Below are 14643 nucleotides of genomic sequence, written 5' to 3'. Positions count from 1 at the left end.
CTCCCCCACTCTGACCTCTCATCCTCACAACACGCTGCCCTCCATTCCCTCTGCTCCAACCCCGACCTCACCATGAAGCCAGCAGATAAATGGGGTGCAGTGGTAGTCTGGCCCACTGACCTCTACACCGCTGAAGCCAGACGCCAACTTGAGGACACCTCCTCCTACTGCCCCCTCGACGATGACCCCACCCCCCCATCACCAAACCATCATCTCCCAGACCATACAGAACCTCATCAACTCAGGGGATCTCCCACCCACAGCTTCCAACCTCATAGTCCGGGAATCCCGCACTACTGGTTCTACCTCCTTCCCAAGATCCACAAGCCTAACCACCCTGGCCGACCCATTGCCTCAGCATGCTCCTAACCCTCTGAACTCATCTCTACCTACCTCGACACTGTCCTATCCCCCCAGTCCAGGAACTCCCCACATATGTTCATGACACCACCCATGCTATCCACCTCCTCCAAGACTTCTGTTTCCCTGGCCCCCAACGCCTCATCTTCACCATGGAGATCCAATCCCTCTACACCTCCATCCACCATGACCAGGGCCTCCAAGCCCTCCGTTCCTTCCTCTCCCGACGTCCCCAACAGTACCCTTCCACCGACACTCTCATTCGTTTGGCCGAACTGCTCCTCACCCTTAACAATTTCTCCTTCGAATCCTCCCACTTCCTCCAGACCAAAGGGGTAGCCATGGGCTCCTGTATGGGGCCCAGCTATGCCTGTCTCTTTGTTGGCTATGTAGAACAGTCCATCTTCCGTAGTTACACCGGCACCACTCCCCACCTCTTCCTCTGCCAAGTTGATGACTGCATTGACGCCACCTCATGCTCCTGCAAGGAGGTTGAGCAATTAATCAACTTCACCAACACATTCCATCCTGACCTTAAATTTACCTGGACCATCTCTGACACCTCCCTCCCCTTCCTGGACCTCTCCATCTCCATTAATGTTGACTGACTTTACATCGACATTTTTTACAAACCCACCAATTCCCACAGCTACCTGGATTACACCTCTTCCCACCCTACCTCCTGCAAAAATGCCATCCCGTATTCCCAATTCCTCTGCCTCCACCGTATCTGCTCCCAGGAGGACCAGTTCCACCACAGAACAAACCAGATGGCCTCCTTCTTTAGAGACCACAATTTCCCTTCCCATGTGGTTAAAGATGCCCTCCAATGCATCTCGTCCACATCCCGCACTTCAGCCCTCAGACCCCACCCCTCCAATCGTAACAAGGACAGAACCCCCCTGGTGCTCACCTTCCACCCTACCAACCTTCGCATAAACCAAATCAACCAAACCAAACCAAATTTCCGCCACCTCCAAACGGGCCCCACCACCAGGGATATATTTCCCTCCCCATCCCTTTCCACCTTCCGCAAAGACCATTCCCTCTGTGACTACGCCCCCCCCCAACAACCCACCCTCCCGTCCTGGCACCTTCCCCTGCCACCGCAGGAATTGCAAAACCTGCGCCCACACCACCTCCCTCACCTCCATCCAATGCCATAAAGGAGCCTTCCACATCCATCAAAGTTTTACCTGCACATCCACCAATATCATTTATTGTATCCGTTGCTCCCGATGCGGTTGCCTCTACACTGGGGAGACTGGACGCCTCCTAGCACACTGCTTTAGGGAACATCTCTGGGACACCCGCACCAATCAACCACACCACCCTGTGGCCCAAAATTTCGACTCCCCCTCCCACTCAGCTGAGGATATGGAGGTCCTGGGCCTCCTTCACCTCTGCTCCCCCACCACCTGACGCCTGGAGGAAGAACGCCGCATCTTCCGCCTCGGAACACTTCAACTCCAGGGCATCAATGTGGACTTCACCAATTTCCTCATTTCCCCTTCCCCCACCTCACCCCAGTCCCAAACTTCCAGCTCAGCACTGTCCCGTGATTTGTCTTACCTGCCTATCTTCCTTTCCACCTATCCACTCCACCCTCCTCCCTGACCTATCACCTTCATCCCCACTGCCACTCAGCAATTGTACTCTATGCTACTTTCTCCTCACCCCCACCCTCCTCTCATTTATCTCTCCACCCTTCAGGCACTCTGCCTCTACTCCTGATGAAGGGCTTTTGCCCAAAACATCGATTTTCCTGCTCCTTGGATGCTGCCTGAACTGCTGTGCTTTTCCAGCACCACTGTAATCCAGAACCTGGTTTCCAGCATCTGCAGTCATTGTTTTTACCTAATATGACAGTTTCAGTCTATGTTTGGAAAGTTAAATTCCTCTACTATTATAACTCTATTACAGTTACCTATAATCTCTCTGTATATTTGCTCCTCAATATCTTGGTGACTACTGGGGTGTCTGTAGTACAATCCCATCAAAGTAATCACTCCCTTCTTATTTCTTAGTTCCACCCATGTAGCCTCACTGGATGATCCCTCAGGTAAATGATCTCTAAGTACTGCCATGATATTTTCCTAAGTCAAAAACAGCAATTCCTTCTCTGCTGTCTCTTTTGCTATCCCTCCTATAATATCTCTACCCCAGAACATTAAGCTGCCAGTCCTGTTTCTCCCACAGCCATGTTTCTGTAATAGCTATGATATTACTAGCTATGATATATAGCTGTGATATCCCACATACTCATCCATGTCTTGAGTTCACCTGCCTTACCTGCCAGGTCTCTGGAATTGAAAGAAATGCAATTAATTAATCTGTCTCCCTTCATTCTCTACTGTGCTCTTGCCTGACTTGTTTATTTAAGTTGCTCTCTTTAACAGTCTACTACTGTTGCAGTCAGTGCGTTCCACACCCCTATTACTCTGAGTAAAGAAACTACTTCTGATATCTGTCCTGTATCTATCACTCCTCAATTTAAAGGTATGTCCCCTTGTGCTAGCTATCACCATACATGGAAAAAGGCTCTCACTGTCCACCCTATCTAACCCTCTGACTATCTTATATATCTCAATTAAGTCAGCTCTCAACCTTCTTCTCTCTAATGAAAACAGCCACAAGTCCCTCAGCCTTTCTTCATTAAGACCTTCCCTCCATACTAGGCAACATCCTACTAAATCTCCTCTGCACCCTTTCTAAAGCTTCCATGTCCTTCCTATAATGCAGTGACCAGAACTGTATGCAATACTCGAAGTGTGGCCACACCAGAGTTTTGTACAGCTGCAGCATGATCTCGTGTCTCTGAAATTCAACCCCTCCACCAATAAAAGCTAACAACCATCTACCTTCTTAACAACCCTAGCAACCTGGATGGCAACTTTCAGGAATCTATGTACGTAGGTACTGAGATCTCCCTGCCCATCTACACTAGCAAAAATCTCACCATTAGCCCAGTACTCTTTATTCCTGTTACTCCTTCCAAAGTGAATCACCTCACACTTTTCTACATTAAACTCCATTTGCCACCTCTCAGACCAGCTCTGCAGCTTATCTAAGTCCCTCTGCAACCTGCAACATCCTTCAGCATTATCCACAACTCCACCAACCTTAGTGTCATCCACAGATTTACTAATATAATTCCATTAGCCAGCACTTGGCCCCTATCCCTCTAAATCCTTCCCATGCATATACCCATCCAGAAGCCTTTTAAATGTTGTAATTGTACCAGCCTCCACCACTTTCTCTGGCAGCTCATGCCATACACGCATCACCCTCTGCATGAAAAAGTTGTCTGTTAGGACCCTTTTAACTTTTTCAGCTCTCACCTTAAACCTGTGCCCTCTAGTTCTGGACTCCCCCACCACAGGGAAAAGACTTTGTCTATTTATCCTATCTCTGCCCCTCAGGGTTCAGAAAACATTTACAAAGAAGTTGCCAAGGTTGGATGATTTGGGCTATTAGGAGAGGCTAAATAGGCTGTAGCTGTTTTCCCTGGAGCCTCTGAGGCTGAGGGGTGACCTTCTGTCCCAGAAGAGATCCCAGTGACCCAAATAGCTAATGGCCCTGCAACAGCTCCTCAGCCACACATTCATCTTCCCTATCATCATATTCCTACTCTCACTAGCATGTGGCCCCAGGAATAATCCAGAGATTACTACCCTTGACTCCCTGCTTTTTAACCATCTCCATCTTCACCCAAACAAATCCTCTCAGAATCACCTCTTGTTTTTTTCAAACTCTAGTTGGTTCAGGCCCAACAAGTCTAAACTTTCCACACAAGGTTACCCCTCCACCACAAGAACCAAATTCCAACATATGCCCTCAGTGAATACTTATCTCTGATGTAGTCTCTCTACTCCCTATGCATTACCTTTCTCATTGTAATTCCAATATTAGATTCAAATTCAAAAGACCCAGACTAATACTCTGAAAACATGATTTCAAATCCCAATGAGATAGCTGTAGAAATTTGAATTCAGTTATCTAATCTGGAATAAAATGTTAGTCTTATTAATAATGACCAAGAAACCTGAAGATTGCAGGAAAGCCCAACTAAATCACTAATCTGCCATCTTTACTTGGATTGGCCTAAATGCAACTACAGACCCACAACAGTGGGAGTGAGTCTTAATGGCCCTCTGAAATGGCTTAGCAAGCCAGTAAGTTCCTTTAAATTGGCTCAAGAATCTGAAGCTCATCACCACTTCCCAGGGGGCAATTAAGTAAGGGCAATAAGCATGGATTAAAAAAAATTGTTGGTTTCCTCTCTGGAGTTGCTTTGTCTCAGGTGTGAAGATGACTATAATGGCGTGAGCTATAGCTTGCCTTTTTAGAGTCATATAGAATCATAGAGTTTCACAACATGGAGAAGACCCTTCGGCCCAAATTGGTCCATGCCGACCAAAGTTTCTATCCATTCTAACCCCATTTCCCTGCATTTGGCCCATATCCTTCTAATCTTTCCTATCCATGTATTTGTCCAAATGTCTTTTAAATGTTGTTAATGTACCAGCCTCAACCACCTCCTCTGGCACCTCATTCCATATGCTGACCACCCTGTTGTGTAAAACGTTTGCCCCTCAGGTTTCCTTTTATTCTTCCTCCTTTAACTTTAAACTGATGCTCTCTAGTCCTCGATTCTCCAATCCTGGGAAAAAGACTGAGTGCATTCACCCTATTCATTCATATCTTATACACGTCTTTAAGAAATCCCCTCAGTCTCCCATGCTCTGAAGAAAAAACTTCTAGCTTGTCCAACCTCTCCCTATAACTCAGACCCTTGAGTCCTGGCAACATTCTTGTAAATTTCTCCCGCACTCTTTCCAGTTTAGTAACATCCTTCCTATACCAAGGTGACCAAAGCAGAGCACAATACTCCAAATGCGGCCTCACCAACAACCTCAACAACAGCAATATAACTTCCCAACTTCTAAACTCAATGACCTGGCCAATGTGCCAAAAGCCTTCTTTACTGCCCTTCACTGCATTAGAAGAGCCAATGTCAAAATGTCCCTCATTTCAGCTTTGCTTCCATTATAAGTATGCCTTGAGTATGAATCTGAGTCAGCCTTCTGAAACAGCTGTATAGCCAATTCAAGAACAAGATAGCAGCTATCTTGATAAACAAGCTGAAGCGCTTCTCTAACAGCCTTCCTTTAGTTAGCCCATCAGACTTTTAGACAATGTGGAAGGAAGACACGTTTCACAAATCTCTTCTCTTTTAGGGTGATACTGGATTGCCAGGACCTCCAGGCCCATCAGGACTGGTGAGTTACCTTTTCCAACTGTATATATTGTAAATGAAAAGAATTCTTAGTAAAGCTCCATTGTCACTTACCATGTTAGACTAACTTTGCACTGCTAGAAACCACAGCCCGTAGGACAAATCCTCATGGCTAACTTATATTCCAGTAAAAAGATGGTGTGATTCATACCAAAATGCAGTATGGTAAACACCTTGCATGCAACACTGAAATTGTGGGAGTTTTACAAGGCCTTACTTGATCTTTCTTTATCCTAGAGAAGACAGAGTAAAGAAAGAGAGCCCTTCTCAAAACAGAAAGTGCCAGTCTCTCTGTTGGTCTGGCTGTTTGCAAATGAACTTTACAGAACAGCAAGTTGCAATGTATAGGGCTTAGTTTGTGTTCACTTGGCACCATGCTCAAGTAGGGTGCTGCAGTTGGCCTCTGAAACTCTAGACCAAAAAGGAGAAGAAAATCAGTGCTAACCTTCACTCCTGATCACTGCCTAATGCTCATGGGTGGGGTATTTACTCGGGAACAGAGTCAATCTCAATTACCAAGCCTGGTATAAATAGAATGGAATAGTTCTTATTGTCACATATGTGAATATAGTGAAAGGTTTATACGTCGCCAATTAAAGTATTGACTTAGATACAAAGGTACCTAGGCACAGCTTCTTTAGTTACAAGATTTTACACAATAAAGAATTAAAATGTCCAGCTTTACAGAAATAAAATTCAGTACAACAGACCATGCTGGCTCCTAACTTCAATCGGCATCAGGCCTTGTCTCCACACTATACCGGAGACACATCACACTGGAAGGCCGCTTCAGGAGACTGAAAAGTCTCCATGCCATGCTGGTGGCTGCTGCTCTAGGTCAGGAAGTTGCCATACCAATGCCAGTAGAGAGAGAGAGAGAGAGTGAGAGTGTGTGTGTGTGTGTGTGTGTGTGTGTGTGTGTATACGCATGTATGTGTTAAATGTCCAACCAGCTCTAAAATATCATTCACCGATAGGATTCACTCATTTCATGAAGTCTAATCTCCCTAAGACTATTGACTACTGTGGCCTTGGGGTATTAAGGAATGGGCAATAAATACTGCTTCACACATAATCACCTATTTAATGTTAGTTTCAGTGAAGCAGTTTGCAATTGGAGATTTAATTGAATTTCAAATGAATTTATTTCCATTGATGAACTTTTTCAATGAATCACCAAGTGATAAAGAGCTAAATCATCTTACTTCATGATATAAAGGTTTCGTGGTTTTTTATTATATTGATCGTTTCTCATAGCCAAGACTGTTACCTTTGCAAAACATTCAAAGAACAAATTAAACCACCCTGAATTCAAACCACAGAATTCCACGACAAAGTCTTTGTTTCAAATCCTGTTCTTTGAAAGAGTGATCATGAGTCAGCATGGATTTAATAAGGGGAGGTCATGCCTGAAGATGCCACAAGTAGGTTAGACCAGGGAAACCCAGTGGATGTTATCTACGTAGACTTCCAAAAGGTGCCTCACGGGAGGCTGCTGAGTAAGGTGAGGGCACATCATGTTTGAGGTGAGCTACTGGCATGGATTGAGGATTGGCTATCTGACAGAAGGCAGAGAGTTGGGAAAAAGGTTCTGAAAAAGGTTCTGAAGATATGCAAAACCTGTTGTTTTGTGTCTCATAGTCAGTCTGTCAGTCATGCTCATGATATCAACACTATAGCATGTACTCTTATGGTATAAAAGTCTCAGTCACCATCCTATTTGAAACATGAAATGTAGATGGAAGCATGCTCTTTAGAACATAGAACATAGAACATAGAACAATACAGCACGATGTTGTGCCGATCTTCTAACCTAGATTAAGCACCCATCCATGTACCTATCCAAATGCCGCTTAAAGGTCGCCAATGATTCTGACTCTACCACTCCCACGGGCAGCACATTCCATGCCCCCACCACTCTCTGGGTAAAGAACCCACCCCTGACATCTCCCCTATACCTTCCACCCTTCACCTTAAATTTATGTCCCCTTGTAACACTCTGTTGTACCCGAGGAAAAAGTTTCTGACTGTCTACTCTATCTATTCCTCTGATCATCTTATAAACCTCTATCAAGTCACCCCTCATCCTTCGCCGCTCCAACGAGAAAAGGCCGAGAACTCTCAACCTATCCTCGTACGACCTACTCTCCATTCCAGGCAACATCCTGGTAAATCTTCTCTGCACCCTCTCCAAAGCTTCCACATCTTTCCTAAAGTGAGGCGACCAGAACTGCACACAGTACTCCAACTGTGGCCTAACCAAAGTCCTGTACAGCTGCAACATCACTTCACGACTCTTGAATTCAATCCCTCTGCTAATGAACGATAATACTCCATAGGCCTTCTTACAAACTCTATCCACCTGAGTGGCAACCTTCAAAGATCTATGTACATAGACCCTAAGATCCCTCTGTTCCTTCACCTGACTAAGAACCCTTCCATTAACCCTGTATTCCGCATTCTTATTTGTTCTTCCAAAATGGACAACCTCACACTTGGCAGGGTTGAACTCCATCTGCCACTCCTCAGCCCAGCTCTGCATCCTATCTAAGTCCCTCTGCAGCCGACAACAGCCCTCCTCACTGTCCACAACTCCACCTATCTTCGTATCATCTGCAAATTTACTGATCCACCCTTCGACTCCCTCATCTATGTCATTAATAAAAATTACAAACAGCAGAGGATCCAGAACTGAACCCTGCGGAACTCCACTTGTAACTGGGCTCCAGGCTGAATATTTACCATCTACCACCACTCTCTGCCTTCGACCGGTTAGCCAGTTTTCTATCCAATTGGCCAAATTTCCCTCTATCCCATGCCTCCTGACTTTCCGCATAAGCCTACCATGGGGAACCTTATCAAATGCCTTACTAAAATCCATGTACACTACATCCACTGCTCTACCCTCATCCACATGCTTGGTCACCTCCTCGAAGAATTCAATAAGACTTGTAAGGCAAGACCTACCCTTCACAAATCCGTGCTGGCTGTCCCTAATCAAGCAGTGTCTTTCCAGATACTCGTAAATCCTATCCCTCAGTACCCTTTCCATTACTTTGCCTACCACAGAAGTAAGACTAACTGGCCTGTAATTCCCGGGGTTATCCCTATTCCCTTTTTTGAAAAGGGGCACAACATTCGCTACTCTCCAGTCCCCTGGTACCACCCCCGTTGCCAGTGAAGACGAGAAGATCATTGCCAACGGTACTGCAATTTCCTCTCTTGCTTCCCACATAATCCTAGGATATATCCCGTCAGGCCCGGGGGGCTTGTCTATCCTCAAGTTCTTCAAAATGTCCAACACATCTTCCTTCCTAACAGGTATCTCTTCTAGCTTAACAGTCCGTTTCACACTCTCCTCTTCAACAATACGGTCCCTCTCGTTCGTAAATACTGAAGCGAAGTACTTGTTCAAGACCTCTCCTATCTCTTCCAACTCAATACACAGTCTCCCACTAATGTCCTTGATCGGACCTACCCTCGTTCTCGTCATTCTCAGGTTTCTCACATACGCATAAAATGCCTTGGGGTTATCCTTGATCCTATCCGCCAAGGATTTTTCATGCCCTCTCTTAGCTCTCCTAATCCCTTTCTTCAGGTCCCTTCTGGCTATCCTGTATCCCTCCACTGCTCTGTCTGAACCCTGTTTCCTCAAACTTATGTAAGCCTCCTTCTTCCTCTTTACTAGACATTCAACCTCCCTCGTCAGCCAAGGCTCCCTCACACGACCATTTCTTTCCTGCCTGACAGGTACATACATATCAAGGACACGTCGTATCTGCTCCTTGAAAAAGTTCCACATTTTCACCACATCCTTCCCTGACAGCCTATGCTCCCAACGTATGCTCCTCAAATCCTGTCTTACAGCATCGTAATTTCCCTTCCCCCAATTGTAAAATCTACCTTGTTGTGCGCACCTATCTCTCTCCATAACCAAGGTGAAAGTCACAGAATTGTGGTCACCATCACCAAAATGTTCACCCACTAACAAGCCCACCACTTGTCCCGGTTCATTACCGAGTACCAAATCCAATATGGCCTCCCCTCTGGTTGGACACTCTACATACTGCGTTAGAAAAGCTTCCTGGACACACTGCACAAACACCGCCCCATCCAATCTACTTGATCTAAAGAGCATCCAATCAATTACTTGTAACTAAACAGCTTAATACTAGCCCGGGCATTTAGATGTGCCTTTGCCTGTGACTGTGATATTTATGTATTTGAACAAGCTATAATAAATGCTTTGGGTCTTCCAATTCCATGCCTAATTTCTTATGTTACAAGTGATGATATAAGCATTGGTGTCAGTGCTGTGGTGTTACAGCATCTTGTTGGTCACCTGTGCTATGTTCTGAGCTCTGGTTTGGGCTTTGGTACTAAATTTCCTGCAGATGGGTGCCTTCTGTGGCAATGAATTCCACAGATTTGCCACTTTCTGACTGAAGAAGTTCCTCCTTATCTTCTTTCTAAAGAGTCTTCCCTTTACTCCACAGCTGTGCCCTCAGGTCCTCGTCTCTCCTACCAATGGAAGCATCTTCCTAACATTCACTCTGTCCATGCTATTCAGTATTCTATAAGTTTCAATCAGATCCCTCCTCATCCTTCTAAACTCTGGGTATAGTCCCAGAGTCCTCAAACGTTCCTCATATGTTAAGTCTTTCATTCCTGGGACCATTCCTGTGAACCTCCTCTGACCCACTCTAGAGCCAATACATCCTTCCTGAGGCATGGGACCCAAAATTGATCACAATACTCTAAATGTGGCCTGACCAGAGCTCTATAAAGTCTCTGAAGTATGCACCTGCCTTTATATTCTAGTTCTCTCGAGATGAATGACAGTATTGTATTTGTCTTCCTAACTACCAACTCAATCTGCAAGTTTACATTAAGAGAAACCTGGACTAGGACTCCCTAGTCTCTTTGCACTTCAGAACATAGCACAGGTGACCAACAAGATGCTGTAACATCACAGTACTGACACCAAAACTTATTCGGCTCCTCAGCCATTTCTTGGTTCCTCATTATTACTCTTCCAGCATTATTTTCTAGTGGCCCAATGTCTACTTTTGCCTCTCTTTTGCCTTTTATATATCTAAAGAAAATCTTGCAATCTTTTTGAATATTACTGACTTAACCTCAACTTTAATCTTCTCCCTCCTTATTTCTTTCTTTGTTTCTTCTGTTGGCCTTTGTAGGTTTCCCAATGCTCTGCCTTCCCATTGCCCTTCACCACATGATTTGCTTTCTCTTTTGCTTTTATGCTGTCCCTGACTTCTCTGGTCAGCCATGGTTGCCCCATCCCCACTTAGTATACTTCTTTTTCCACAGGATGAATTTTTGCTGTGTCTCCCAAATTGCTTCCAGGAACACTTGTTATTCCAATTAGCTATTCCATTGTCTTTCCCTGCTAGGTTCCTCTTCCGGTCAATTCTAGTCAGCTCCTCCCTCATGCCTCTGTAGTTACCTTTATTCAACAGTACTACTGTTACATCGGATTCCACCTTCTCCCTCTCAAATTGCAGAGTAAATTCTATCATATTACTGTCACTGCCTTAAGTTCTCTTATCAAGTCTGCCTCATTGCACAACATTAAATCCAGAATTCCCTCTTCCTTAGTGGGCTCCACCACAAGCTGCTCCAAAAAGCCATTTCGCAGACATTCCAGAAATTCCTTTCCTTGCAATTCACTACCAACCTGATTTTCCTAGTCCACCTGTATATTGAAATCCCCCATGATGACTATAACCTTATCATTCTTACAAGCCTTTTCTATCTCTTGGTGTATCTTATGCCCCACATTCTAACGGCTGTTTGGAGGCCCGTATGTAACTCCCATTATGATTTTTTTCACCTTTGAGGTTCCTCAATTTTACCCATGCAGATTCTACATAATCTGACAGTATTAAGTTTATTGATATTAACTTAATTTCATTTCTTACTAACAAGGCAACCCCAATCCCTCTACTCACTTGCCTGTCTTTTTGGCAGAATGTACATCCTTGGATATTTAGCTCCCAGTCCTGATTCCCTTGCAGCCACATCTCCATGATGCCCACTACATCATACCTGCTTATTTCAATCTGCACCACAAGCTCATTTGCCTTATTTTGTATACTGTGTGCATTCAGATATAACACCTTCAGTCCTGTATTGACCATCCCTCTTCTCATTGTTATTCATTTATCCAGTGTGTTTGAAGTTTGACTCCTAACCATAAGACCATAAGACATAGGAGTGGAAGTAAGGCCATTCGGCCCATCGAGTCCACTCCGCCATTCAATCATGGCTGATGCGCATTTCAGCTCCACTTACCAGCGTTCTCCCCGTAGCCCTTAATTCCTCTAGACAACAAGAATCTATCAATCTCGGCCTTGAAGACATTTAGCGTCCCGGCTTCCACTGCACTCCGTGGCAATGAATTCCACAGGCCCACCACTCTCTGGCTGAAGAAATGTCTCCGCATTTCTGTTCTGAAATGACCCCCTCTAATTCTAAGGCTGTGTCCACGGGTCCTAGTCTCCTCGCCTAATGGAAACAATTTCCTAGCATCCACCTTTTCCAAGCCATATATTATTTTGTACGTCTCTATTAAGTCTCCCCTTCATCTTCTAAACTCCAACGAATACAATCCCAGTATCCTCAGCCGTTCCTCATATGCTAGACCTGTCATTCCAGGGATCATCCGTGTGAATCTCCGCTGGACACGTTCCAGTGCCAGTATGTCCTTCCTAAGGTGTGGGGACCAAAACTGGACACAGTACTCCAAATGGGGCCTAACCAGAGCTTTATAAAGTCTTAGTAGTACATCTCTGCTTTTATATTCCAACCCTCTTGAGATAAGAAACCCTTTCTAAACATTCTGTTCTATTTTGTGTGCAGGAGACTTTAATAGCCTGGCCTGAGTTGTGCTTGCTTTTCATTTTTTTCGTTCTTTTTCCATGCAGTTGAATCCACTCCACATATTTTAACTTGCAGCTTTGCTTCACATTGGCCATTATACTTGTTGGAGTTTTACTTGCCCTTTCCTCACCACTTCCTAGTTTAAAATCCAATTGATGGCCCTATGTACCCTTTTCGTGACAACGCTGGTCTCAGCTCAGTTCAGGTGGAGTCAGTCCCAACTGGAACGATCCCTCCTGTTCCAATACTGATGCCAGTACCCCAAGAAAAGGAAATCATCTGCATCCATCCTAAAGTAAGGCATGAATGAAGTGTTTCTTGCCCTAAAGATCATTTGTAAAAGTTTTAATTTGTTTACTGGCAAAAGGAACTCAATGAATATCGCTAATACAAAAGCAAAATACCATGGATGCTGGAGATCTGAAATAAAAGCAGAAAGAGCTGTTAAACTCAGCACATCTGGCAATATCTGTGGAGATTCATCTGTGGTATACAGAAGCTGTACCCAATTGAGTACACAATCCATGTATATGCACACAATTGTGACACAATTAGTTACATTCCACACAACAGTCTTCTAGTGTGTAGATATCAGACTGTCCTCAAATGCAGTATAAACTGACAGTGAGTAATGAACTGCCAATAGTACAATTATATGAAGGGGAAGAATACTGGAATCAGAGTGGGGTAGTAATATCCTTGCCTCTTATTTTCTTGCAGGGGATGTCTTCAGAGTACTCTCTGCAGCAATATGGAATGCCTGTAAGTTATCCTAACCCTTAAGGCTCAGAAAATTTTCTTGTTTTGTTGAGAGACTTCTGTGATGGGGCTATGGTTTGGATGACCAAGTTGAGGAGGGTGGGAAAGATTGTGAATCAGTGGAATATGGGAGTGGCAGAGGGAAGTGATGACTTCCCCAGATCTGAAGAATAAATGATAGCAGTGGTTGGTGTAGTCATTGGTATTATTTTTAGAGAACAGAACGTTACGCAGAAAGTGACCTCTTCAATTAATCGCTTAGATTTGCAATCAGCACATTTTCCCACTATATAATATTACCAGCAAGTTATAGTTTGCTAGCCAAAAATCCACTTTAACACCTTTGGAGACCACTGGGGCAAGTTTTGAGAACTTCTTATCTCAACATTATGAGGTGCAGCCTGACGTGTAGCATGACAACATGGCATGAATTGCAGCTGAACCTGCTCACCCTGGAGGGGAGTATGCTAGGCAGCAACATCTGAAACCACAGCATGGTCCCAAAAATAGTGTGAGTGTATTTGGGGTTAGTAAAGGCTAGGTGATCATGGAAGGAGAGAAAAGAAACCGCAATGTGCTAGGATCACTTCTAAGACTCATGAGAAGTAACTCTGCCTTTGTGTGGCTACTGAATATTAAGTTGTTGTCTGAATTAAGCCATCAGACCCCAAATTTAGTATTTCTGCCATGCCCTTCTCTGCCTGGGATGTGGCCCCCCTTCACTGAACAAACCAGTTCTATTAGAACAGGCTCAGGTCCAATTAAAAAATACATAAAAGTAGACACTTCTTTATCCGAAATTCCAAAATCCAAAACACTCCGAAGTCAGAAGGGTTTTTTTTGTGAAGTTTATACCTCATTTACAAGATTATTTGGCGTGCAAACAGTTAACCCAAGTTGACACCCACTTGATGCCTGTCACTCAGGTGCAACACGTGGGGACGTGGCCCAGCACCAGCAGGCCTCGATTTTCTGTTAAGGCCTATTTTATTGAGTGAGTTATGCTCCTCCAGTAAGATTTTTAAAAATTTCACCATCAAACTGTCACTTATTCTGAAATTCAAAAAATTCTGAATTCTGAAAACCAGCTGGTCCCGAGCATTTCGGATAAAGGATTGTGCACCTTTACCAAAAACCTGCTCACTGATGGTCATTTTAGTTTCTTCTGGACGATTCCAATCCTGACTTCTTTAAAGCTTTGATTCAAACATGGACAAAAGAGCTGAACACCAGAAGAGAGGTGAGAGTAACTGCACTTGACATCAAAGCTGCATTTGACTGACTATGACACCAAGGAGCCTGAGCAAAACTGGTGTCAATGG

General features: G+C 44.4%; 1 protein-coding gene across 5 annotated transcripts in view; it reads left to right on the top strand.

The window, feature by feature from the left end:
• The window catches only part of LOC140463703 (uncharacterized), a 438200-nt gene that overhangs the window by 276830 nt on the left and 146727 nt on the right, over positions 1 to 14643 (top strand). For all 5 annotated transcript variants that reach the window (XM_072558071.1, XM_072558067.1, XM_072558062.1 and 2 more), the window contains 2 exons: positions 5601 to 5642; positions 13283 to 13324. In XM_072558071.1, coding sequence (XP_072414172.1) covers positions 5601 to 5642; positions 13283 to 13324 — 84 coding nt within the window. The remainder of the gene's footprint in view (positions 1 to 5600; positions 5643 to 13282; positions 13325 to 14643) is intronic.

This window comes from Chiloscyllium punctatum, chromosome 3 (assembly GCF_047496795.1).
Source record: "Chiloscyllium punctatum isolate Juve2018m chromosome 3, sChiPun1.3, whole genome shotgun sequence".
NCBI lineage: Eukaryota > Metazoa > Chordata > Chondrichthyes > Orectolobiformes > Hemiscylliidae > Chiloscyllium > Chiloscyllium punctatum.
The sequence above is the reverse complement of the archived record's forward strand: the minus strand, read 5'-3'. Positions and strand labels throughout refer to the sequence as shown.